Below are 27,405 nucleotides of genomic sequence, written 5' to 3' on the forward strand. Positions count from 1 at the left end.
CCACCATTACAAATTTTGTCCCTTGCTATGTGGTACTTCAAATTGGGTCCTGTAGGATGGAATGTGACCAGTCTGCCGTTACCACTAGCTGGGCAAACCAGTAAGAGAGTTTCTGTAAGGCTTGGAGCTGGGGGTGTCGATCAGCTGAATGGCTATGCTTTCTCCTTGGTTGGGTCCATTCGCTTCAGCTTTTTGCCAGCTCTGTGTTTCAGAGTGGAGGAGAAAGGATTTTTCTTGCAGGATAGCTCAAACCTGGGAGATATGAGTTCTCCCTCCTCCCTTGTACAGATTACATTTGTAACCTGAGGCAAACTGCTCCACTTTTCTGTGCTCCAGTTACATGAGCAGCAAAACAGGGAAAACAGAAAACTTTTTATAAGATATTGAGAATATTAATTAATTTGTAGTTGTAAACTCTATCAGAGGAATGTTATATATTATGATGCATAAAGATTTGCTGACATTTTCTCTAGGAAGGTGACCATTTGTCTAGAGGCAGCAAAAATATGTTTAAATCATAAAGTAAAATAAGGCATGATAAAGCAAGTGCCCAAAGCGTATTCCAACCAAAACGTGCCCATGTCATAAACCTTCCTGGTGACTAAATAATGTTTTTCTGAAGCAGTACTGTTATTTCAGTCAGCAGCGCTAGGGAAAAGATCACATTTAAGACTTCACAACTACTGAGGTTGGCACATGAGCGGCTGGCTGTGAACTCCACAGAGGTGCTTTTGTGCTTGGATGCTCCCCCTTCTTCCCTCCCCCTTCTATGGGATAACTCCTTCTGGTATTACTTCACTTTTCTGTTAGTGAGCACTTTCCCCCATAAATATGACTGAACAGGTGTTACTCTGCTACTAACTGAGTTTCCAGCTGTCCTCCTCCAGCACAGACCAGGCAAAATCTGTTGTTTAGTCCTATTAGACAGACCAGAGAACTATCAAGCCTGAGATGGAGGTCTTCCTTGCAGGATATGGTAGGTTTGTTGCCAGAAGATGGTCAGGAAGGCCTGGCTGGCTAACAAAGACAGTCCTTCAGCTGCTGGGTGTAGTTCCAGTTTTGCATCCCCTTTGGCAGCAGCACAGAGACTGCTGCAGTGTGGCCAGCCAGCAAAATTAGGAAATAAGGACCTCTTTTATTTACTCAGGCTGCTGAATCATGGGCATTTCTGTCTGCTTGGAGAAAAGTCAGGCAGCTCTACTTTCCACTGGAAGTCTCAGGAGTGCTTGGTACTTTCATCTCAGAGTGTTCGCACACTTGTTTTAATGTGCTTTATGGAAATGGTGAAACTCAGCAAGTACAGTTGGTGGAGAAAAACATCTGCACTAACTATTCACACACATTTGCATCTTTAAATAGACTTTTAGGACTTTTAGCTGATTTCCAGTGAAGTTTTTCAGTTGCGAGTGCTAGAGCTTTCTTAGAGGCAGTGAGTGTGAAGTGACTGGTTCCAAAAATTAAAAATTTACGTGGACATGTTAAGTGCATCACACTGAAACTCAGAATAGTTGCCGTGACACAGAAAAAGCATTTACGGTAAGTAGCACTTAGTGAGTGGCAAAGGATAAAGAATACGTCGATACAGAAAATATATTTTAAAACTCCATAAACACTCCGTGGTGTACCTGGAACCCTCCCCTGCCCCCAGATAGTTGTATGCCACTCCTGGGGACTTGTATCTGAATTTCATCCAGAGTCTTTGAAAACGGCTTGTGATAACATTTAAAGTCAGTATTTGTAATGTTGACATAGCTCAGTGGGTAGGTGTCTGCTGATTTATATGCACACGCATGTATGCAGAGTAGCAGCAAACTGTTCGTGTTTTCTATCAGAGTGACTGACAAAAAGGGGTTGGGAGTCTTTTATCTCATCGGCAGGCCAAGCTTCACCCCCAGCATAAAGTCAGGTCTGTGTGAAGTGCCCTTGGAAGGGGAAGAGGTGGGGTTGGAGCTTAGAGCCTGTTGCTGCTCACTGAATGCCACCTTGTGAACACAGCCTCAGCACGTGGTGGCACGTGGTGGACTACAGCCATTTAGAAACCAGTGGTTGCGTGTGGTGCAGCATCCTCACGGGAAAGATCTGCTACAGCCCCTCAGCTCACATGTGAGCGTGGGGAATGTTGTGAGTCCATACTGCACATCATTCGCCACGCTTACTATGGAATCCATACAACAAAAGCCAATCTGCAGGAAGGCATTTCCCTCGTCAGCAGGAGCAAGGACCCTCCATAGATTGTCTGCCACAATCTATGAATCACATAGATTGCCCTGCCACAAGCCCTTGATGTGAGTACATGGAAAAGCCCTCCTGGAGCAGCAGCCGCCTGGGGGTAGGCCGGGAAGCCATGCTGGCCGCCGTGACACTCATGCACAGGGAAATCCTGTTGACCTCCATGATGTGCCATGCCGGGTTCCCCAGGCCTGGCTGGGAGGAAGCGGTTCTTCAGGAGCACAGGAAGGTCAGATTTTCAGATTTCAAGCAACATAAATGGATGCTTTACTAGTGGTTTGCTTTCTTCCTTTTTGCTTCAAGAAAAGTGCTGTGCAGGATTAATATGGGCTTGGATTAAAAGCCCTGACAGCAGTGTGACATGCAGAAACACTTGTGTTTGCTGTCTTTAAAGTAAGAACTGGCTCTGTGCTGTAATAACACTGTTCCTCCTCCACTATTTTTTTTTAACCTTGCAAGTTAACCCATGCAAATGAGGAGAACTGGATGGGGGAAAAGGAGCTGCCATTGCTTGTCCTGTGGTCATTCTCAGCACTTGATTGCAACCCTCTGCCAGTCCAGTGTCCCACTGGCCCTCACAGGCCAAGGGGAATAGTTGTATAAGAGGTCAACCCAGACAGGCAGATAGTAGCCACAAGAAGAAGGTGATTTACTATTGTGTCAGTGATAATGCACCGTTTATAATGCTTACTATATATTCCTCTAAACATTTACACAATAATACATCATTTTTGAATGGGATATACATTTTAATAATAAATTTGGTTACAAAATATGTGGCCTAGGCAGTTGCAGGCTATTTTTCTTTGTTCGGTTGCTTGACATAAATTTCTGTTTATCATCTGGCAACGTCCATATGTAAGAAATATATTTGATTTTTAAAGGACAGAAGCTTTTCTGCTTAAGAAACCTGGCTTAAAATGTTCATCTGAAATAAAATGTAACAAAAGTTTACATTTTTTCTATGAGTAATTTTTCCATTGCTATGATCATTTCCAATTTTAGAGTCAAACCCAGCAATTTGAAAGGGCTGTACACAGATTTGCATCAAAAGTCTCCCATGAATATTCCAGTCATTAATGTACCAACTTGAAAACTCAACTGCTTGGTATCATTTAGTAGCTATGACAATAAGTAATGTTGCTTTAGTACGCTGCAAAGCGTTTCAGTAGATGATAGTAGTTTTGTTGGAGGAAAGGAATTTATTTTTTTTTTTTCTTAACAAAACTGACACCTTTGCTTTCAATTCAAATTTGGGTTGCTTAGGCTTGGGATTGCTTTTTTATTTAAGTGTAACTAATGCAGATTCATACATAGATAAATGCAGGTATGTACCGGGGTATGTGTGCTTATGTGTGTGCATGCGTGAGAAAGGTGAGTGCACTTTGTGAACCTCCCCCCACTTCGAGAGGTAAACAAGAGGATAAAAAACATGGAATTCCAGCTTATGCTGAAAAGCATTGTGTCAGTGGGCAAGGCTCCAGGAATGGTGTTTGGTTGTTTTCTCAGAGTTCGATGGTTACCATCTGGCATTGATAGGGAGATGGCGTTGTCATCAGTTTCGAGATGCAGGAAAGAAATGAATACTCATCTGTTTCCTGTGGATAAGCAAGACGTTGATCATCTAGTAAAATCTTGTTACCTTAAAGAAAACATGCTTGGAATTTGTTTACATAATATACACCGGCTCCAATTTTTATGTTAGTGTAGCAGTTTCTTTGAAAGAAGGATGGAGATGTAAAGAAACAGCGTTTTTCAAAAGCACCCTAAGAAAGACATTTTTCAAACAGGTTTATCTTGTCTCTGCTTTATTATTGTAATTAATTTTACTTTTCAAAGGAAGAAAACCACCAAGTGTTACCCATGGAATGGAATAAAATGATTATTTGATTTAGAGTGATCTTTTGAGCATTCTTATGAGTTGTAGTCATTGTAGCATTGTAGTTCATGCTTAAAAAGGTGTAAAAATTGTAGAGCACACCTGGTTAAAAAAACACCAATTATGACTTGCCCTGTGTAAAGGTGAGATTATATCATGGATAGCTAGTTTAATTTATCATCTGGCTAGCATTCCTGTTTTGTCTTTTCCTTGTTACTCATAAATCTTTCAGCTTTTACCATAAGTGTTTATCATTTTTCCTGTTTCCAGTTTTCCACAAGTTGCTTTGTCTGTGATCACCTCACAGTACAGGTTCTGCTAGACAAAGGAAGTTCAGCTGGCTGAGGCTTTTGCAAAAAGGAAGAAATGGTGGGCAACCTCTTGAACTTGAAAAAGGAAAAAAAAAAAAAGCGGTTCACATTTGACCCTTGTGAAACTTTCTAATTTTCCGTCAGCTTGGCTGTTGGTTTGTTAGTTTGTTTTGAACATTTGATGATCTAGCTGCCAGCTTTCAGGAACTAAATTGCAGTTATTGGAGAAATCTGGTTACACTTTGTTAGAGAAAAGGTTACCATTTATACTGTTGCCCGGTTCCTCCCCTGTAATTTTTTGTATGAGTGTTTAGAATAACACTCAAGACTCTCTCACTAATAGCATACATTCAAAATCAACTTCAAGAGAAAAAAAAAATTGAGACAAAGCAGAGGGAATTTTTTTTATTAAATATTAGGAATGTGGGTTGACTATATTAATTTTAAATCATTCCTGTAATATTTTCTCCTTTCCTTTGACTCTTCAGATGCTCACATAATATGCAAATCATTTTCCAATGGATACAAAAGAAACATTAAGTATATTAAAATCTGCATTTTAATAAATGTGTCAGTGTATAATGCATATCCTGCAACTGAGAAAAAAAAAAGATAAAAAAGCAATAAAAAGGTAATATAGGCACCGAAGTATTTAATAACTTTTAATGTTTTACAATCGGATAAAAATAAATGTGGTCTTGAAGCTGTTTGATACAGGTTTAAGAAATGCCCTAGTCTGAGTTTAATACGTTTTGGCTCTTTAGGAATAGCAGGTCTGTGTTGTTCGTGTGCAGCTGATATCTCCTTTGACCTGTAGGGATTAAGCTTGTGGACATGTTTCTTTTTCATTTCAGATGGAGTGGATGTTGAGGATGACCCCACTTGCTCATGGCCAGCATCATCACCTTCCAGCAAGGACCAGACTTCCCCGAGCCATGGAGAAGGTTGTGATTTTGGTGAAGAGGAAGGAGGCCCAGGGTTGCCCTATCAGTGCCAGTTTTGTGACAAATCGTTCAGCCGCCTCAGCTACTTAAAGCACCACGAGCAAAGTCACAGTGACAAACTCCCTTTCAAATGCACGTATTGCAGTCGTCTCTTCAAACACAAACGAAGCAGGGACCGCCACATAAAGCTTCATACGGGAGACAAGAAATATCACTGCAGTGAGTGTGATGCAGCATTCTCAAGGAGTGATCATCTTAAAATTCACTTAAAGACTCATACGTCCAACAAGCCATATAAATGTGCCATTTGTAGACGTGGATTCCTGTCATCTAGTTCGCTGCACGGCCACATGCAGGTTCACGAGAGGAACAAGGATGGCTCTCAGTCTGCTTCCCGGATGGAGGACTGGAAAATGAAGGACACTCAGAAGTGCAGTCAGTGTGAAGAAGGCTTTGATTTTCCTGAAGATCTTCAGAAGCACATTGCGGAATGTCACCCTGAGTGTTCTCCTAATGAAGACCGATCTGCTCTTCAGTGTGTTTATTGTCACGAACTCTTTGTAGAGGAAACGTCTCTGGTGAACCACATGGAGCAGGCTCATAATGGTGAGAAGAAGAATTCATGCAGCATTTGCTCTGAGAACTTTCACACTGTGGAAGAGCTGTACAGCCACATGGACAGTCACCAGCAACCAGAATCATGCAACCACAGCAACAGCCCATCATTGGTAACTGTTGGCTATACCTCAGTCTCAAGTACCACTCCAGATTCCAATCTCTCTGTGGATAGTTCAACGATGGTGGAAACGGCTCCCCCTATACCAAAAGGCCGTGGAAGGAAGCGGGCAGCTCAGCAAGTGCCAGATATCACTGGTCCTTCAAGTAAACAGGCAAAAGTTACCTATAGCTGCATTTATTGCAACAAACAGTTATTTTCCAGCCTCGCAGTTTTGCAGATACACCTGAAAACTATGCATTTAGATAAACCTGAACAAGCCCATATCTGTCAGTACTGTTTGGAGGTATTGCCATCTCTCTACAATCTGAACGAGCATCTTAAGCAAGTCCATGAAGCTCCGGATCCAGGGCTGATTGTTTCCACCATGCCTGCGATGGTGTACCAGTGCAACTTCTGCTCTGAAGTGTTCAATGACCTCAACACTCTTCAGGAACATATCCGATGTTCTCATGGATTTGCCAACCCTGCTGCTAAGGACAGTAATGCGTTCTTTTGTCCCCATTGCTACATGGGGTTTCTTACAGATTCTTCTCTGGAAGAGCATATTAGACAAGTCCATTGTGATCTTAGCAGTTCCCGTTTTGGTTCCCCTGTGCTCGGAACCCCAAAAGATCCAGTAGTGGAAGTGTATTCTTGTTCTTACTGTACAAATTCTCCAATATTTAATAGCGTTCTTAAATTGAACAAGCATATCAAGGAGAACCATAAGAACATTCCTTTGGCACTGAATTACATCCACAATGGAAAAAAATCCAGAGCCATGAGTCCCTTATCTCCTGTAACGATTGAGCAGACCTCTTTAAAAATGATGCAGGCAGTTGGAGGTGCTCCTCCTCGTCCTGCAGGTGAATATATTTGTAATCAATGTGGTGCTAAGTATACTTCCTTAGACGGTTTTCAGACTCATTTAAAAACACATCTTGATACTGTCCTGCCAAAACTGACCTGCCCTCAGTGCAACAAGGAATTTCCAAATCAGGAGTCTCTGCTGAAGCATGTTACCATTCATTTTATGATCACCTCAACCTACTACATCTGTGAAAGCTGTGACAAGCAGTTTACTTCTGTGGATGACTTGCAGAAGCACCTACTAGACATGCATACATTTGTATTCTTCCGCTGCACCCTGTGCCAAGAGGTTTTTGACTCCAAAGTCTCTATCCAACTACACTTGGCTGTGAAGCACAGCAATGAAAAGAAGGTATATAGATGTACGTCTTGCAACTGGGATTTCCGCAATGAGACTGACCTACAGCTTCATGTTAAACACAACCACTTGGAGAACCAAGGCAAAGTGCACAAGTGCATCTTCTGTGGTGAGTCCTTTGGTACAGAGGTGGAGCTGCAGTGCCATATTACTACGCACAGCAAGAAGTACAACTGCAAGTTCTGCAGCAAAGCTTTCCATGCCATCATCCTGCTGGAAAAGCACCTAAGGGAAAAGCATTGTGTTTTTGAAACAAAAACTCCAAACTGTGGAACGAATGGGGCATCTGAGCAGGTTCAGAAGGAAGAAGTGGAGCTCCAGACCTTGTTGACAAATAGCCAGGAGTCCCATAACAGCCACGATGGCAGCGAAGAGGATGTGGACACATCTGAGCCTATGTATGGCTGTGACATCTGTGGAGCAGCTTACACCATGGAGACTCTCCTGCAAAACCACCAGCTTCGAGACCACAACATTCGACCTGGAGAGAGTGCCATAGTGAAGAAAAAGGCTGAACTCATTAAAGGGAATTACAAGTGTAATGTGTGTTCTCGAACATTCTTCTCTGAAAACGGGCTCCGAGAACACATGCAGACACACTTGGGACCAGTGAAACATTACATGTGCCCAATCTGTGGCGAGCGGTTTCCATCTCTTCTAACTCTTACTGAACATAAAGTCACACATAGTAAGAGCCTGGACACTGGAAACTGCAGGATTTGCAAGATGCCTCTGCAGAGTGAGGAGGAATTTTTAGAGCATTGCCAGATGCACCCTGACTTGAGGAACTCTTTGACAGGGTTCCGCTGCGTGGTGTGCATGCAGACTGTGACCTCCACGTTGGAACTGAAAATCCACGGCACATTCCACATGCAGAAAACTGGAAATGGTTCTGCCGTGCAGTCTACGGGGCGCGCACAGCATCTCCAGAAACTGTACAAGTGTGCTTCTTGCCTGAAGGAATTTCGTTCAAAACAGGATTTAGTGAAACTTGACATCAATGGTCTGCCATATGGTCTGTGTGCTAGCTGTGTTAATCTCAGTAAAAGTGGTAGTCCAAGTGTCAACATCCCTTCAAGCAGTAACAGACAAGGCATGGGCCAAAATGAGAACTTGAGTTCCATTGAGAACAAAAGCAAGGCAGGGGGACTGAAGACTCGATGTTCTAGTTGCAATGTTAAATTTGAATCAGAAAGTGAACTCCAAAACCATATTCAGTCAATCCACAGAGAGCTTGTTCCAGACAGCAACAGTACACAGCTGAAAACACCACAAGTATCTCCAATGCCCAGAATCAGCCCCTCCCAAACTGAAGAGGTAACCCTTTTTATTTTGCTCTTGACACCTTCCATCCTTTTAGAAAAAATCCCCCTTTTTTCAAGTCGTCTCGTCACTTGTCATGAAATTCTTAGGCTGAACCATGTTACATTTCCATCTGTAGCTATTAGCTAGTAATTACTTGCTTCTTGATATGCCTTACATCTTGGATTGAATTGTGCGGAATAGGACTAATTCCAGTCTCCCTAGGATATTGTCTTCTGTATCACTGAGGAGACCTATCTTCATGCCAGCACAACTGAGATCTGGAATCTTACCCTAGCTCTGTTAATGCATTGGAATCCCCAGCTAGGAGTTGTGCTTACGGCAGGGAGCATTAATGACAGAGGAGTAGAACGCAGTGAGCCAAAATGCTGGCATAAGGGGTAGATTTTTAAAAAATATTTGTGAACAACAAACTGCGGTTGGTTTTTTTCTTTGCAAATTGTGTTGTAGACATTGATTTTCTCACTTACAGCATATTTGGATTAAATAGAAGTGCAACACTAGCCTAAGGTAAATGGGAAATGCATCCTTCAGAGGCAGTTCCTTGTTTTACTTTTCTTTCCATTCCCGATGAACAGATTTTGATGTTGCTGAAGCACCTAGTGCCTGATGAATGAAATCCTGTTCAGTGTAACTTAGGAAATAAATCTACGTTTCAGAAAAAAGCAAAGGGTCAAACTCTTAAAAGATCTCATCTGCTTTCTCAGACTCGAGTGACCAAGAAATAATGGCTGTATGGGGAGTATAGGGGGAATGTAGGGGAGTCATTTACTGACTGAAGGGAATCTGTTTTATCTCTGATCTTCAGAAATACTAGCAATAGAATGACCGAAAACTAGTATTTTAGGCATGGTATTTTGCATCATAACCTATTATAGTTCAGGAAACCTTAAAACACAGCACACACAAATTAAAAGAAATAATAGCTTTTGTTTTGAAGAAGCTTATAACATGTAATGATGCAAGTGTGTTGTAACCCATCACTGTGAATGCATATGGATACCCTGTGGTTAAAGAGCTGCTCTTCCGTCTCTTTCATCACTCCCTATTTGTGAGCCCATCTGTTGGGCAAGAAATCTCTTAGCCTGTCACCCAGTAGACACGTGCAAATTGGAGGGCGGGGGGGAAGCAGAGAGAAGGAGGGGTGATGCATAAGGATGTGTGGTTCAAGAGGTAAGTGTGGAGCTACTGAGAATATAGCTGGGAGGAGGCCACTGAAGCAGCACAGGACCTGGTGTGTTACCAAGAAGAACACTCCAGCTGGGAGATGAAAGTGTAATACCAGTCAGGATGCATCCACCAGAGAAAGGCTCCGTGCTTTTATGACATCTGCATCTCCAGTGTGCAAACTGCGGGTTATGGGTGACGCTTGGGGAATGGGATGTGTTGCATAGTTAATGGGAGGAGCAGTTTGTTAGATTGGGAACTGCAAGTCTAAGGAAAACCTTTTCAAAGAGGAGAGGAAAGGAGTGGCTCCCATTATTGTACTTCTAGGCCATTGATGGTCCTGTCGTATTGCTGCTGAGTAGGAATCACTGAGTGACCAACTGCAGATTTTTGATAGATTCACAATCATCCTGTTTTCTTTCATCTTTTCCCAAAAGACTGCCTGATGTCTCTCTTCACAGTCATTTTGGAAGCCAATTCCTGGTACCTCAAGCATGAACAGAATCATACATGTTAAGACAGTTAACAAGATAACATGTTGCCAATTTGACTTTCTCTTCCTTGTAAACTAAGGAAAATGAGATTTAGGCAACTCTGCAGTGATATAAGGTCAGTTACCTTCAGTGTCCTCAGGGAATCTTCTTGTACTTGGATCAGGTATAATCAGGGTTTTTGTGTCTTCTGATTGGTCTCATGTTTCTTTTCTTGCTTTTTTCAGTTTTTATCTTAGAAATGTACGTAGGATGAAAAAGCCTTTTAAACTACATCAAGATTTTTGAGTAGCATTTGCTTGCTTTCAAATCACCATTTGCCTTCTGCCTCCGTTCAGAGCTCTTAAACTGATTTTTCGGTGCCTGTGGTTTTGTCTTCACATGTGTAACCTAGACTTTCAGATTCTTTTCTCACGGGAGGCAAAAAGCTATCAAGTTCCTGATAAAGCATTAGTACTTCTGGAAACTATAAATGCATGTTTATAAAATCTTGAAGGATAATTTAATTTTCTAACAGATATTATTTCAAATTGTAGTGATGCGAACGTTAGAGCGATGAGAATCAAAATTCAAAGTGGTGTTGCAAAGATGTTCAACGCTATAGATTTGTTATCCAGGCTGAGAGAAATGAAAACATAAGCATATAACACAAACAGTAAAAACAAATTGGGTTTCTAAAATTTATTATTAGTAAGCGGCTTTGGTCCTGCACTGGAAGAATATTTGTTGAATTGAATGAGCTATTGAAGAAAGTTACTTAAATGTGCTATTTTGGAGAAATTTTCAACAACAAAAAAAAATCATTACATTAGGGAGTGAAGGTTCCATTTGCATTATTTATAGTTGTTGGCTTGAGTTTTCAAGGTTCAAGTAAATAATAGTTCACTTAAGAAGCAAGAAAAATATGAAGTAGTTATCAGACAATTAACAGTACTGAATATACCTTTTTAAGATAAAAGATAACACTGAACACATGGTTTCTGCCTTCTTGGTCAAGTATTCTTATGCTTAAGCTAGAACAGTTTAGTCTGTACAAAAAAACATCATAGGATGTGATTGTACTATTGTCTTCAGACAGACAAACTTGAGACTTGAACAGTTCGACGGTGGATAGACAGCTATTGAAAGAGCTTTTAAATTAGTAAATCTCTAATTTATTCCTTGAGCTTAATGAGATGCTGAATTCAGGCTGTAGATTTCTTGTAAAAATCCTAAATTATTGCAAGTATGCTGTTAGGCTAGAATAATAATCTTGGTGATACTTAATGTTTAAAAGTGAAGAACAAGGTTTAATATGATAGTGAATTGAGAACTAGACAGAAATTATTTTCCTGCCACTCATGTGCTTTGGCACCTCGGACAAATCCACTTGACAAATCCACTTCCTCACTTTCCTTTTTGAGAAAATAATTTTGATAGTTTCTGAAAATTCATTGCCATGCTTAATTACGATACATTTTCTGCAAAGCTCTAGGAAGATAAAAAGCAATGCTCAGGAAAAGATGTGCAGCTTTGCCTCTTTTGCTCTTCTTCACTGTGTTGCATGCACCTAATGAGAGAACTGCTGGCACAGCAGAAAGGTGTGCCTTTTCTTTTGTACAGAAGCTTCACAACTTCTGTACACTCAGAACCATACCAGCATAACAGTTCAATAATAATTGTACTGCTAATTGCTTAGCAGACGGGGGAGGAGGGAGGGGACTTTACACCAACAGTTCATTGGTAAAGCTGATCTGGTGCTAGTGTGTCCTGCGAGCCACTGTGCTCAGTTTGGGGTCCTGTTGATAACATCCAGAGTGGATGCTCAGCAAGCATAATTGCTGCTCTAAGTAGCTAAAGTTATGTATCACTTTTTTTCATGAATGTGAAGCTCATGTGAATTACTGTATTACCTGTGGTAATGCAGACAGTCCTTCATTAATAATACAAGGACGTTCTGGGTTTTCTGGTCCTGAGAAGAAAAGGGGCAGCACAACAACAGTGCTGAATTATCGCAGGAATAAAGATGTTTACGTAGGTGTTGCAAAAGACTTACAGAAATTCACTGTAGCAGAGAATCAAAGTGCTGAACAAAGGAGAAAAGAACTAGCAACAGTGAAGCCAGCTGAAGAATGGCGGTGAGAATCTGGGGCTGCTCTCTGTCCCGTTGTGGTTGCATAGAGCTGTATGCCATGGTGGGCATGGCCCAGCAAGGAGCGCCGAGCACATCACAGCACCATTCTGGAAGGAGCCATAAAGGTGCAGGCTGACAATGAGCTCATGGGAACTGGAGTCACTGAATTCAGGTGCTGAAGAGCTGGTGGCTCCCTGAATCTCAACTCTGACCTCAGATGAATCTTGAAATGGTATCTCTGGGAGAACGAATGGCATTCAGGTAGGTGTACTATTTTACTTTTACATGGTTTTTTGCCCCTCTTTATTTGTGGGCATTGAATCTACCTTTCTTACTGTTCCTCCCCTCCATTCCCCAAGACTGCCAAACTCAAAAAGACATAACAGGAGCTGCCTTTTGAAGTAGTTGGTTTGTTTCAACATCAGATACTGGCAGTCAGAGGCAGAAAGAAGAGAGGAAAGACTAAGCAACCCAGAAACGTTCCCAAATGCATGCTTTTGGCAGGGCAAGCAACTGCATTTTAGCAACATAAATCACTGTGCTTTTAACTGAAGAAATGCTCTGAAATCAATACTCATGCATTTAATTGAAATACATAAAGAAATTAAAATAATCCTCCTCATCAGCAATCCAAGCTGATCATTTGAACTACAGGATTTTTGTGGATAAGCACATAGACTTGTACTGTAAACATTGGGTTTCCTGTCAGTGAATCCATGCCCATGATTTTCATGCTGGATTTTGGATTCAGGGATGGAAAAAGGTAAAGAAGGTTTGTTGCTGGCACAAAGATTTGTATTTGAAAGAGTTTGTGGAAATAATCTGTAGCAAACATATTTTCTGCTTCTGGAGTTTCAGAACGAGCTTGCTAAAAATACAGCTTCACCTTCTGGCATCATTTTGACATTGTTTTCATGAAGATAATATGTGGCCGTATGTATTTTTAGTAAGGGCAACTCTGTTCTTCTAGACACAGAAGGCCACCTTCACATTACCATACACTCTTAATTTCTGGTAGGAAGTTGCCATGGAGTGGCTGACAAGATAGCGTTTTTCATCTCTTTGTCTTCACACTTTCAGTAATGATCTATCAGACAACTCCTCTGCATTTAACAAAGATGGTCCTGTTGCTACTGTCCTGTTGCTATTAATCCTACTGAAGTTAAGCAGCAAATTTCCCACCTTTCTGCACTTAGCAGTTTGTGAAAGGAACTCCTTATGTTAATTGGGAGCTGCTAAACAGTAGTAAGTTTTTTTAGTTTCCTGTTCACTTAACATTAAAATCTGATGCTGTCATGTTGTTTGTCAGATGCTTCAGCTGAGAAATTCTTCATACCTTTGCATCGGAGGAAGAAAGGATAACTTGTTCTCCAAACTTTACAAGAGTTCCAAGCCAAGATTTCCATGAAACATGGCAGCGGAAGGAGTGTTTCCTTGAAGAAAAGCAGACTAACAGGAAAGGGGCACAGGAAAATAGATGAAGACATTAAGCAACTCTAGAGAGGTCATATGCAAATGTACTTACGTCTCATAGAACTTCAACAAAGCTTTATGAGACAAAGTGCCCTAAGATGTACGCTCCTGCAGATCATCTGGGCAGCCCACTGTTTTCATGGGACTTTCCTCATTCATGTACCTGCTGGCCAAGTGACCAGGGTAACATCACAGTTTCCCTTCCACACAACCTCAGTGGAAAATGAACAGTACTTTGACCTCAAAATCATGTAGAAACCACAATAAACTTTCTCTTTTTTTTCTAGCCTGATCATCTTTGGGAACAGGACATGGGAAATCATGATATGTCTCTTTTTGTCTCTTTGCATACTGCTAGAGAGTTCTCTCTCTTCCCTCTCCAACTTTTGAACTATTCTTGCTCAGTTTCAACAAAAACTTTATAGCTGACAGGAATATTAAAGTCTATAGAGTTTTTACAACTTTGGTGGAAGAAAAATGATCCAGCATATCATCTATGATAGAAACTGAACAAGAAAGAAGCCTTTTAGAGATCCAAACCGGGAAGGTGGCTTTAACTGAAGTTCATATCTGGTTTCTCTGCAAAAGTCAATCAGCCACAAGACATGAAGCTATAAGGAACCATGATTCACTGTTTGTGGTGATTACACAGTAACTTTTTAACTGATTGTAAATGTTTTGAGAAGTGCTATTTGTTTATTTGTTTTTTAATCACTGCTCAATAAAGCTATTATATGCAATGTGTGTATTATTTATCTCACACACCAAACATGACACCCGAATTTGTCACTCTGTCATGAGAAACATAAAATGTTCATTTAAAATGAATGCCAACTGTTCATTTAAAATGAATGTGCATCCCCAGTACTGCTTGTTCCAGAAAGTTGTGCAGAATGAACATAAATGAACCACCTGATAGGTGGCATCTTGGAGAGTCCTCTTGTTTGACCTATATCTCTGTGAAGACTGGTGATTGGTCTTAACTCTAATTGGGTTGTTCAAAATCTTTGGATACTTTTTTCTTCTTCCAATCTCATTTTCAATTTATTCTATTTACTGCATTCTTTTACAAATTATTGTATAAAATACATCTGTAGATATGACAGCAGAAATGTGTGTCCTGTTAACATTAGTTGTTGCCACGGGGCATATCAAGGCAGGAGTCGGTGGGCACAAGTTGAAATACAGGGGCTTCCATATAGATAACTGGTACCCAGAAGGGTTGCCCAGAAGAGCTTTTGGAGTCTGAGTATTGCTGCCTAAACAGAGGACTGGTCCAAAATGGTGTCCAGAGATCCCTTCCAATCTCTGTGATTCTGTGGTTTCCAGAGTGCTTTTGGCCTGCCTACCAGACGCACCTCTGTATCACCTTGTTCTCTCTTGGTGTTTAAATCTTTATTGCTAGTATAGATGTCATATGTCAGGGAATGAAAAGGTGGGGCATCTCAGTACAGTCCTACTAGTAACAATGTGCAAATCAATGAAAAAAACCCACACAGTTCGCAGTTTCTGTTGGAGACCTACATTCATCAAAGTGGAGGCCCACATGCGTTCACTGATCATTCATAATAGCCGTGAAATGCCTTTGAAAAGCCTCTTAAAAATACAGCCTCTTAGAAATGTAGTCATTAAAAGTTGTTTGCTGCTTGTATACTCAAAAGCAAGGTGGAAAGTAGGAGGAAAAGAGACTGTTTGTCCCCGTTGGTCATGCTTCCACAGTTTTGGTATCCTGCATAGGATAGTGTTCCTCTCTTGCCTGTTACCCAGTTTCAGCAGTATGCAAAAAGGCATACCTTATGGCTTCTTGTGTCTGGAAGGCCTCCTCTTCCTTCTGCTTTTTCTGAGAGGAAATAGAATGGTTCACCAACAGAAAATGATCTGAGATTCCAAGCTTCCAAATTTCCTTTTTCCATCTTCACTTCCACAACAGTCCTCTTGGTTTCTGTTCTGATGGCTGAAGTAGGTTTGGTGCGAAACTAGGAATGTGGCTGTCTGCACATGCCAATCCTGCAGCTTTCCCTGGCAAACTCACAGTTGATCCTTTCTGCTGCTTGGGCCTTCTTTTGCAGGTCTAATAAGGGAATGTCTGCAACATCTGATTGTTTTTGTGAATGCTTTCTCTTAACCTTACTACTTCTGTTTTCTTGTAATCCCTGCTTCACAATTTCATAGTGCATATAATGGTGGTCTAGACAAGCCTAGACATACGGTATTCTGTTTCTGAAGTAAACCCCTTGATCTGTTTTTCTGTTAGAGTATGGTAGATTGAAGCCCATGAACTTATTACAAGATGTACCTAAGAGGAACTACTGGAATTTTAAGAAGTAGTATGAAAGTAAGAGGTTGTAAAATAGGACAGAGGGAACTGTGGGAGGTTCCTGTAGTTCCCTTAGAGGAAAGCAAGTATGTCTTCACTGGAAAAACTGCCAGACACAAACCGTTGTGGGCAGCAATGAAGACTGACTCAGTGGCATGCTTGTTTTGCTGGTACACCACATCCTTGGGCAGCTCTGCTGCCGCTGTTGAGGTTTGCCAACTGGGCGTGCAGTCAGGCATCACTGCAATGTCAGCAGCTGTATGCCCGCTCAGACTGGTATATTTGTTAACATTGATGTGGCCTGACAGTATCCATACAGAGTGGTGCTATAATCACAGCAGTATGATTGTGGAATTCAGTTAGTGGAATATTTTGTAGTGTAGGCAAGCTTTTGTATGGTTCCAGTCTTGGGAAGTCCTATTGGCTTCACAAGTGAAGCCTTCAGTTGTGAAGTCCCATTGACTTGCTCAAGTGCAGAGCTAATTGCAGGAGAAGGATCTAAGGGGTTTAATCCTTCTCCTGATATTTCAATGAAAATTAATTTCTTATATATTATGTATGAGTAATATATTTCTGTTTGTACATTAATATTAATGCTGCATATTTTTGAGCACCACTGTTCCGTAGGACGGAGTTATCCGCGTAAGTAATAGCCCAGAATTCTTCAAGAATAAAGGTTGAATTGAAAGTGGACAAGTAAGGAAAAGAAAAATGTCCCAAGTCTCGCTTTAGAGATTGAAATTAATTGTCGTTAATTTTCCATAGAGTGGGAGAAAAGTGTTTTTAATGTTCAAATTAAATAAACAAAATGAGGTGTATAAAAGGCTCCCAGTTTTGCCTTTCTGTTAAAATCCAGAAAGCTTTTACAAAATTTGTGATGGTGAAAAGAGACAAAAGAGTATTCTCTTGTGCGTACTTGCAAACTATTAATTTTATTGGTCTACATCTGTTGCTGATTGTTGGTGAAGAAAGTAGTGGCTATATTGAATGGCAGTCTGTCTCAGTATGCCTTTTTTTTTAAACAAAGGAAAAAAAGAACTAGACTTGAAAAAGCCCACCAGCAATTCATCAGCCTACTCAGAATATCAGCTTTCTGCATCTCAGACCTGCCAAGTCATGCTCTGCTGCTTGTGCTTTGATGCCACATCATCTGCAAAATTATCAGTGCAGCCTCGGTTGTAGTATCCCCTTAACATCCACAGCCATGTAGCTGCTCTGAGATTGAGATACGGAATGTGAGGATGCCTCTTGATGGGTTTGCAGTTCTCTCTCTTGTCTCTTCTCTCTCTCTTATTTGATTTTAAGCGCAGTGTAAGGAGACAGAAAGGGGGAGGAATGCCGACCTGTGGGGCCTATTTAGGGTACTTACTTTAGCAGGGGGGTTGGACCTGATGATTTCCGGAGGTCTCTTCCAACCCCTGCGATTCCATGATTCTGTGACTCTGTGACAGGAAGTTCAGTCACACCACAACCTCCAGATTCCTGAGAACTGCTCAGCATGTGCACTTGCCATGTTCTGAGGCCCAGTCTTACCCTGGATGAGGCCCTAGGACAGAAAATCAGAAAAAAAGCATATTTGTTTTCCAGATCCCAAATCAAATTCATGGTACTTACAGCTATTTGTAGTTACAAACTATGTAAACGTGATAGGAAGTAATCAAGAGAAAATAAATACAAGACACATGGTGCCAGTTTTATAGTCCCTTTTCTGTTAGCTACCTGATTTTCAAAGATGTGTGGAGATCTAAAGGATTAGAGAGCTTGAAGGGAAGAGATGCAGTTTCAAAAGGTTGCAAGATGTGTTTTCTGTATAGGGATGTGAGACATTGCAAGCTAATGCACTTCATCAGCTAGGGGAAGAAAAGATTTGTAACTAAGAGGCACTGAAGACAGCTCTGATTAAATACAGCATCCGGAATGCAAAGTTGGAAGACAGGACAGCAACTTAAGGCTTCAAGTAGAGAAGGAAGAACTGATAGAACTTTGTGTATTAAAGCAATGAGTAACTACTGTGAAAGAAATTTCAGAATGTTTTTTTCTCCATTTATTGTTTTTCTTCACATAGAATTGACTGTCTTTTCTCTCTAAACATGTGTACTCAGATCCCACTATACTTAAGACCCCAATAAACAAAAGCAGAACAGAAATTTTTTCATAAAATCTTTATAAACGTATTTTTAATAACAATCAGGAAATACTTCTTAAAGGGTGTTCTATTAGCAATGAGAAGAGTTAGCAATTAGTTCAGAAAAAATGCATGCTGACAGTGGCCCATAAGCAAGATAAATAGCTAACTGTGCAGTGAAACTGTCTAACATATGCTTAGTTCTTTTAGAGCTTAAGGTTGACAAAGTAAGCATCCAGGAAGATAGAAAAGAAATCCTCAATTAAGGTACTGTCAAAAATAATCTGAGTTATGATGAAAAATGGCTAAATGGACAAATAGGCTGGGACCATGGTTGCTCTTGTGCCTCACGCAGGGCCGAGCACGCTGCTAACGCTTAATGAAATAATAATGTAAAAAATCAGCTGGCAGCATTAGGAGTTAGCACCAGCAAGTTGCTGTAGTTAGTACGCAAGTTTTAACTTGCTTTTGCAAATGATCTTTTGGGAGCACAAACACGGAAGCTATTTGCTTTCTCTTGTCAGATTAGCTTTCTGTTAGTTTAACAGGTGGAATTCATTCCAATCTGGATTTAATGTGAGGGAATGTGGGAGAGAATGATTAGTCTGGGAGAGGGAAATCAGAGGATGTGGGAGGTGCAGGGTTACTCTTTTTCAGCAGTTGCAAGTTGACTTGGCTGTGTTGTTGATCCATGCCATCGTTCAGTGCTAAAACAAAGTGGAAAAAGCCTTGAAAATCCCCCTTACCAGGATCACAGGGGTAAGCAATGTATCTGGTTGTAAATGGGAGGTTATTGTGATGATGAACAGGTACACATCAAAGTCATTTTCAATGCTAGAGACTATTTCATGCAGGAGAGGTCGGGATATAGTGCAGAATAAACTTGGGATGCCTGTAAGTCTGTAAGAAAAAGGGGATGGAAGGATTATGCATGAAGTTATGGATTAGTGCATTTGATATAGACAGTGAGGAGAGAAAGTAGCGACAGAAGAACACTCAGAAATTTTGGATTTATCAGAGGGTAGGAAGTAGTGATTCAGAAAGGGAGGATCGCGTCTAAATTTTTTGCTAAAGAATGTAAACATTTACCAGAATCTTAGCAAAGCTTTTGACAGAGTATTGCAAGAAGGACTAATTTATTCGGTTGATACACGTAGCATAGGAAGAGCTACTTTGTCTGACTTAGAAAAGCAACACTAACCTGGATATGGGTAGCATTGAAGTCTTGTGAAGCAGTTAAGGTTGGAGGGATGTGAATAATGGAAAAACTTGAGAGTCACTACTTGCATGAATTTTTCTGAATTTATGTAGTGTATCAGTAGTCTGGAAGAAAGAAGAAGTAGTGAAGTGATGAAATTCAGTGGTAGTACAAAACTGGGGAAATGTCAGAACAAAATAGGCACGTGATAAAATTCTGAATGACCCTAACAAGGAGGTGAAACAGGAGCAAATATATAGCATATGCAGTTCATTCTCAGGTAATGTAATGAGGTTAGGAAATAGGAAAAGAAAAAAAGAGCATGTATGGGGTATCTGAGAGTCACAGGACATAGAAGGCTACATAGAAGGACCTTCTCAATAGAACTATAAATCCTCTATTAGAGGAGTTCATAGATTGTTCATTAGTTGTCTGGCTTTTAAAAAGCAGAGTTTTTGTTTTTAAAAGCAAATAGAATTGTGGATTAAATTCAAGTACCAATTGAAAGACTCCTGGGCCACTTATAAAGGCAGCAAAGCCCATTTTGACATGATATGGACAATTTTGAGAACCTTTATATAAGGAAATTCTGAAAACTGCAAAGTGACAAGTGCAGATCAGGACAATAATTAAAGGTCTAGGTGACATTAATTATTCAAAAGGTTAGAGAGACACATGCATATGCTCTGCATGGATTGAAGGCCCTATCTGAAGCTCATTAAATGTAGTCACAGAGAAGCTTTGCATGCTGGAAGGCTTTAAATCAGCTCTGAAATCAGTAATGAAAAAGAACAAGAATGCAAGAGGCAGTGTGGCTGCCCAGTGCTTATGTGAGTCATCTAGTCCAAGCAGTTGTTCTTCTAGGACAGTTTTGAATGGCCCCAGCTGTGACTTGGGCATCAGATTTGCGCTCAGCGTGTAGGAAATGAATTGTCAGTTGGTTTCTTGACAGGAGGGGGTTTGTGAATGATTGTGAGGTTGTTTATTGAGGAGTTGTGTTTATTTTATGGAAAGGTGAGGCTGTGGTGATATAAGAAATGAAAAGAAAACATTCAGATATTTTCAGAATTCCGTGTGATAATGTGTGCATCGTTCTCTGAAACGTATCTTTGGAAATTTTGCAGCAAGGCACAGTCTAACACAATACAGCTGCTCCTGATTCCTTGTTGGTACTGCCTGATGTATATATATGGAAATGTACTGGCCAGGTTCTTCTGTGGCCCACCATTGCTGCTATGACATCAGTCTAACAGTTAATGTGTGTCGGTTTGTATTTGTGCTTGGAGAGGGGAATGAGAGTGCTGGCATGTTTGTCAGAAGGCTGACGGGTGTCCTCTAGCAAATGCAGCCGTGGCAGGTTAGGATGCAAGTGCCCTGAGCTGTCCACCCTTCATCTTCATGTGGAGTTGAAATGCCCTGGGCAGTGAGCTGGAGCAGCAAGGCCTGGGTGCCTGCTATTCCTGCTGGGCCTTCCCTCAGTGACTTGGGCAGAGGGGCAGGGAGCTCTGCTGGGGCTCTGGTGCTGCAAACAGCTGCAGCAAGGCCAGGCAAGGACGGCTGTCACAGCCTTTGTTGCATCCTGCCTTGCAAAGGGTTGCAGACAATTGAGAGAGTCAGGTGGCTTTCAGTCATGACCCAATTTTATTTCTATGCGATGCTATGCTGGCACAGCAAGGCTTCTTGCCTGGCAGGGGAGATGGAGCTGCCGTTCTCCAAGGCTCCTTTCCATCTTATACCCCCCAGGTTTCCCCTCTGTGGGAACACAGACTGAGGAGAGCTCAGTCTCCCCTGGATCTGACTCTAGTCAGTCTACCCGGCTCTGACAGGGAGCTGGCCACCAGGCACAGCAGGATCCAGGAGCCCATGTAAGCAGTCATGAGTGCTGCTGGTCTGACAAAGCCAATGAGACTAAGATGTAACTTGCAGTAAAAAAGAGCTTCTTTAGAATGTGAAACGTATGGAAATAAGTATGTGGGTTTTGTTCAACACGGCGTGAAAGTGTCTGGGTTTGATCACTTTGAAAATCTAAGAGTAAATGGAATTTATTGAGTTTGCTTTTAAAATCAAAACTTAACCAGGAACAAGTTTAGACACTTTGAGGTGAATGTGTCGAGCTAATAAAAGTTGATGTCAACATTTTAGAATATGTTCAGAAACAAAGAAGAAATTGGTTTTGATCAAGCAGCAGTCACAAAAAAACATTCTTTCCTTCATGATAAAAAGAAAACGTCTGTGTGATTCTCCAAATGTGTCAGATCATTTGAAGAGGCTAGCAAGTGCTAGTAAATTATTGTTTTTGGTTGTTGTTAAATGAGTTTATTTTTTTTGCATGAGACTTCAAAAAATCCAGCCTTTGTATGTTTTGCCATTATGTACATCAGTCATAATTTTCCAACAAATCTTGACATGCACTCTGCATTACTGTGCTAACAAGAGAAAAGACCAGCCATTAAGTTTATGTTTCTTTGTTTTTGAACAAAGTCACATATCAGGAATAATGCTAGGGGTATGCTAATAAACAATATATAGTGCCAGTCATCAGGGAGTAAGAAATATTTTCTAACTAGTTCTAAAGGGAAACGGTGTTTTTAAAAAAGGGAGAGTGATTGTTATTTATGCAATATTGTTATTCTATATGTCAGCATCAAAAAGCACCTTGTAAAGAGCTTAGCATAATAAATCTTTGATCACGATTGTCATTATTTAGAGGTCTTTGATAGATCTAGATGTAGTGCAGTAAGGTTAAATTTACCAGTGTATAATAGGAAGACCTTGGGCTGCATCTGAATTTCTACTTGTGTTGCCATTGTGGTCACACCTGAAAAGGAGAAAAGTCTTGTATATTTTTTTAACAGCAGGTTTTAAGAATTGTAAAACTAGTCAAACTGAGTCAAAACTAAGTCAAAGCAGGTTAGTTTTGTGGGTGCCCATTCATTTTATTTGTCTAGGTAAGGATTTAACTTGGTTACATTTCAGGAAACTTAAGCTGGTTTAGATGAGGAAGAGCAGAAAAGGCTTATGAGTGTTTCCACTGAGAAGAGGCATGATATATTTTGTTACTGCCATGAAGAAAATTAAAATACCCTCTCTGTATGAAAGCAGTATGAGATTTGTAAAGAGAAGCCCACAGGGCTGACTTTGATTGGTTGCTAGTTTTATAGTTAACTTAGTAAGAAAAAGATGACATACATTGAAAAAGCCTGTATGTTCCTTTCTAAGGGCTTCTAGTGGAAAGATGCTTAATGAATGAGCACTTGGTCTGAGCCATAACATCTAATTTTAGATAAGATAATTGCTGATAAGAAATCCAGCAATTCTTTAGTAATGCTTAGAATCTGGTGAGGGAAAAATAGGAAGATTTTTTAAAAATGTAATAGATGATACCAGCTGTATAACACTCTTCAGAAGTTAAATGTATACAAAATAGACTCCATTTTTGATGCATGTAATCCAGTGAACCCTACTTCTTCCCCAGCGAACATACATATGAAATCTGTAATTGAGTACATCTGTGCCAGGTTTTTGTAGCTTTATGTTCTTTAAAAAATTATATGCTTTTTCCTTTCTTCTTCTTCTTCTTTTTTTTTTTTTTTAATCCTGCCTTTTTGCTAATGTAACCAAGGGTCTGTGGCTGTACAGAAAGATGCATGTCTGCTGAATAACTACCTTCATGTGGCACTTCAGGGCTTACCTTCACTGCATCTTCAAAACGACAGTTGAGCTCTCCAGGACTTACTGTAGAAATGTAGTCCCTGATATTACAATTATGCAGTTGAATAATTTTATGCATCTGGCTTGTCTCGTCAGATGCCTAGAATTGCAGATTTAAAGTCTCTAGGATGAAAAAGCAAAATTTTATTTTTCAGTGTACTCATAGTTTTCACTTCTAAAGACATGCTTTGTGGTATAAAATTTCTGGTCAACTTCTGGTCAGAAAAGTAATAAGAGGAAATATATTCATGTTTCTAGGATGCTACTGCCTAATCTGTATCATCTTGTATAAGTATTATACCTTGCAGAAAAGTGTAACAACAGATCTATTTTGAAAGATAATAAGGTACAAAGGAAAGACTTCTCCTGTGTACCAAAGAGTGCAAAGTACATTTCCCTGTTTATAACAAAATTTGATTTATATACATTGTGATTTTTAAGTCGGGCCCAATCTAATATGGCCAGAAGCGTTGCTCTCTGGATAGTTTCCAGCCAGCCCTCCTAGTTTTAGTACAGGTTTGCCAATAGATTTTTAGATAGATATAGATAGGTTTGCCAAACTACTGTCTGAAAACAGTAGCCATTTGTCCACACTAATGAGGACTTTTCCTTCTTTGAAGGATGGCAACCTGATGGACCATTTAAAATGAATGTGCAGAGGAGATTCTGCAACCTCACTGAGACTGAGAGGGGGGAGGCAGGTTTCTGATCTGTTTTCTTCCTAGCCTCACCCCAGTTCCATAGTGGGTCTACTCCATTGAAACAAAATGAAGGATTGATTTCAGTGTTGTCTGGATCACATCCCACACATTCTCATCACATCTTGCCTCCTGTGAATATGACAGTGGTGTTTTAGCAGTACTGCTCTCTTCGTGGAGTTAGAAAGATGAAAAAGAGAAATTAAAAAGCCCCACAACAGCTACCTAACTTCTGTGGAGTTTCAAGAAATACATAAAAGGTGCTACAGAACTGCAGTGTTAGTATCTAATATTAATAATTAAGCCTTAATAAAAACACTGCTGGAGAGCTTTAAATGACCACTTTGAACTCAGCACTTCGAGTTATAATGAAATGGTTCCAACTGTATGTTTTAGTAAATTTTATCTACCCTTATTTCTTTAGAAGAAGACCTACCAGTGCATCAAATGTCAGATGGTTTTCTACAATGAATGGGATATCCAAGTTCATGTTGCAAACCACATGATTGGTAAGTGAAGCGCTAAAACTTCTCAAAGACAGATAGCTATTTCTCTTACTCGTGATCATCATTGCCTCTAAAATTAAACAGAGTTAAGGAGAAATTAATTGTACATCCATCAATGATTAACCTAGGCATGATTGATTTTTTTATTCATATTATTAGACTTGATAAAGCATTAGCATGTTTTATTTTCTGCAAGGGCTAGTTTAGACTTCTGCAGAGAATTATATATCCACTGCCAGTCAAAACACAGGTGATTAGCAAATTAAACTTCTAATCATTTTTGCATTATTGAAAGCAAACTAACAGGAATGGTTAATGAACTGGATGTTAGCTTTCCATAGAGTTTTAGACAGGTTTTAATTTCAGAAGTTATTATGGTAATGACACTACCGTGTGCTTCTCAAGCACCTCGGTATCAAAATCGAAACTGGTGAGTTTTTGTCGTTAGGAAACATAAATAATTCAAATGGCCATAAAATAATATTGTTTGTTGTGTTTGAACAGCCTTGGAAAAAAATCCTGAGTTTATCTGCATACAATTAAATACTATCATTTGTATGAAAAAAATAAGGAATTGTACTATTCAGGAATGGAATCTGCACTTTAAGGTATAAGCATATTTTAAAAACCTTCTAGGATTCCTAACCTAAGCCTAGCCTGATGTTTACAAGGCTGTTACAGTTGTAAATTAGAATAAAACAAAAGCTGCTTTTTCTTTGATATTCATATTTTCTTATTATTTGCTTATTCCCCTAGGATTATCCATAATGTTTTCAATTTGGTAACCACTCAGCAATAGCACTAAGAGTTCTATCAGCCAATTAAATTTATCAAGCACATCATTTGCCCGCTAATAAGATAACATTGACAGGGTTGTCTTACTTTGTTTTCAGTGTTTTCCAAATTTCACATTTCAAGACAATGATGGATACAGTTGATTGTTTTTGCTCCTGTTTCCTTTATGCTGTTTTTTCTTCCTTTCATAATAAAAAAAACCATGCAAAATACAGACCAAACTATATGGAATGCAAGCCAGTAAATACATATTTAACGAAAGATAGTTTATTATTGTTTTTTTTTTCTTCATTTTATAACTTAAAAATGCTTGGCTTGATACTAGTTTTTGGGTTTCTTTCTCATGTAAGGTAACTTAAGTATTTCTTCCATGAGTTCTTTTAACTTGGCTACACTGTAAAAGAAATTACCTGCCACAGCTTAGTCGCTTATTTTTCTGAGTACATTAAAGTTTTAATATGTTTAGAGCATGAACGTTTTAAATGCTTTTCAGAAAAAATGAATAAACACAAGTGACAAGCTGGTTTTGTAAATGAGCGAAGTGATTTGCGTGTTGGACTAAGCTTTAGTCCTGATGTTTTGTATCTTCGGGGAAGAGATAATCTGAACTGCTTCAGTGTTCAATCTGGGTCAGTAGCGTGCAATTTGAAAGTCCCTTGTTACCAGCAACAGAACTTGCCATTTCTGTTGGGGTTTTTTGAATGCAGTGTATGATGTGTCCTTAATTGTAGCTTGCAGTGATACTGAAACATGACGGGGAGTACAGACACCTTGGGTAAGGAGTGATGCTGGAATGCAAGAGTGGTGTGTCTATTTGCTGCCTGCCTCCCATGTGCATTGTGTTTTCAGAATTGGACCCCTGTTTTTTTCCATAGAATACTCAGATTTTTCTTTAGTTTTCTTTCCTTCTATTTTCTGGGTATGCTTAGTAAAAAGTCAGAATGGGATGAGAGAATGGAGAGATTAAGTAAGACAGAACAAATCCAGTTAGCTTCAGTCTGCAGTCCTGAAAAGACTGACATTTTGTTAAAATGAATGATTAACTGCCTATGTATTATTTCTAAAAGCTCGGTGAGGTTGATGAGAATCCTTAAAAAATACATTTAATTGTTTTTGGCTGTGTTGTATCTAATCATGCATTATATTGCTTCATGACAAAACCATAGTGACACAGATTTAAATGTGCTTAATGTAAAATCTTGCAGTGAAATAAAGGAGCTTGCAAAACATGCAGGGAGATTTGCTGGTCATGCTTCTGGTAATCTGTGTTCAGTGGAAGATTCTTATCTGCACAGCCAGACTAAACCGTGCAGCTCCTAATGATGTAGCCTCGATTAAGCAAATGCAAGGGGATTTTGTGCTGGGGTGAAAGGAATATCAGCATTCCTGAGCATTTTGAATGTGACCTTAGGATCGAAGCACAGGGAAAAATAATTTCTGATCTTCAGTTCTGTTAGCTTTCTCACCAGTAATTGGATTTTTCTGTAGCTATCTTTCTAATTTCACTACCCCTCACCCCTCCTTTAATTTATATTGTTGTTCACAAGCCTTTTTCCAAGAACGTGTTCTGTCCAGAGAGAAAGGTTTAAGGGGTGACATCAAGCTGTTTAAAATTGGCCTTTGTTTATGTGTGTCAGTAGATAGGTGTAGAGTGTTCCTATATAATACAGAAAACGTGTGCTCAAACATATTGGTATGAATATATATAACATATAACTCATGGGTTATGTCTATGTTATGTCTATGTTATATCTACATGCATGCAATTTGTGGATCGAAAAATTAGTTGAAACATTTGACTGAATATGGACTTGTTGACACAACATATTTCCCAAACAAAAAATCCTGCAGTCCTAAACACCTTGGTCCCTTCCTTTTCTACATGTACTTGATAAAATATGTCTTGCTGCCCTGCTTTTCCACTAGGACACTCACTTCTGTAGAAGAGGGAAAGCGAGAAAGCTTCAGGAAGAGAGGGGAGGAAAAAGACTTCAAATGCAAGGGAAGGGAAGATAATCTAGGAAAGCTGACCCTAAAAGTCACAAAGTGTGATAGATAAACCCTAGATCAAATGTAGGGGTAATAAAGCCCCTTTTCAACCATCACACAGTCTCAGAAATACTACTTCCTCTCATAGTAAATGTTAGCATTATCGTGTTGCAGTTATTGATAGATATAG

At 39.9% G+C, this 27,405-nt stretch overlaps 1 protein-coding gene across 6 annotated transcripts in view; it reads left to right on the forward strand.

Annotated features, from left to right (window-relative positions):
• ZNF521 (zinc finger protein 521) overlaps nt 1-27,405 on the forward strand; it is a 236,351-nt gene that overhangs the window by 95,258 nt on the left and 113,688 nt on the right. For all 6 annotated transcript variants that reach the window (XM_042808639.1, XM_042808633.1, XM_042808636.1 and 3 more), the window contains 2 exons: nt 5,274-8,626; nt 24,350-24,434. In XM_042808639.1, the coding sequence (XP_042664573.1) occupies nt 5,714-8,626; nt 24,350-24,434 (2,998 nt within the window). In that variant the 5' untranslated portion in view covers nt 5,274-5,713. The remainder of the gene's footprint in view (nt 1-5,273; nt 8,627-24,349; nt 24,435-27,405) is intronic.

This window comes from Centrocercus urophasianus, unplaced genomic scaffold, assembly GCF_019232065.1.
Source record: "Centrocercus urophasianus isolate 14NV4802_14NV808 unplaced genomic scaffold, USGS_Curo_1.0 seq_11, whole genome shotgun sequence".
In the NCBI taxonomy this organism is placed as follows: Eukaryota; Metazoa; Chordata; class Aves; order Galliformes; family Phasianidae; genus Centrocercus; species Centrocercus urophasianus.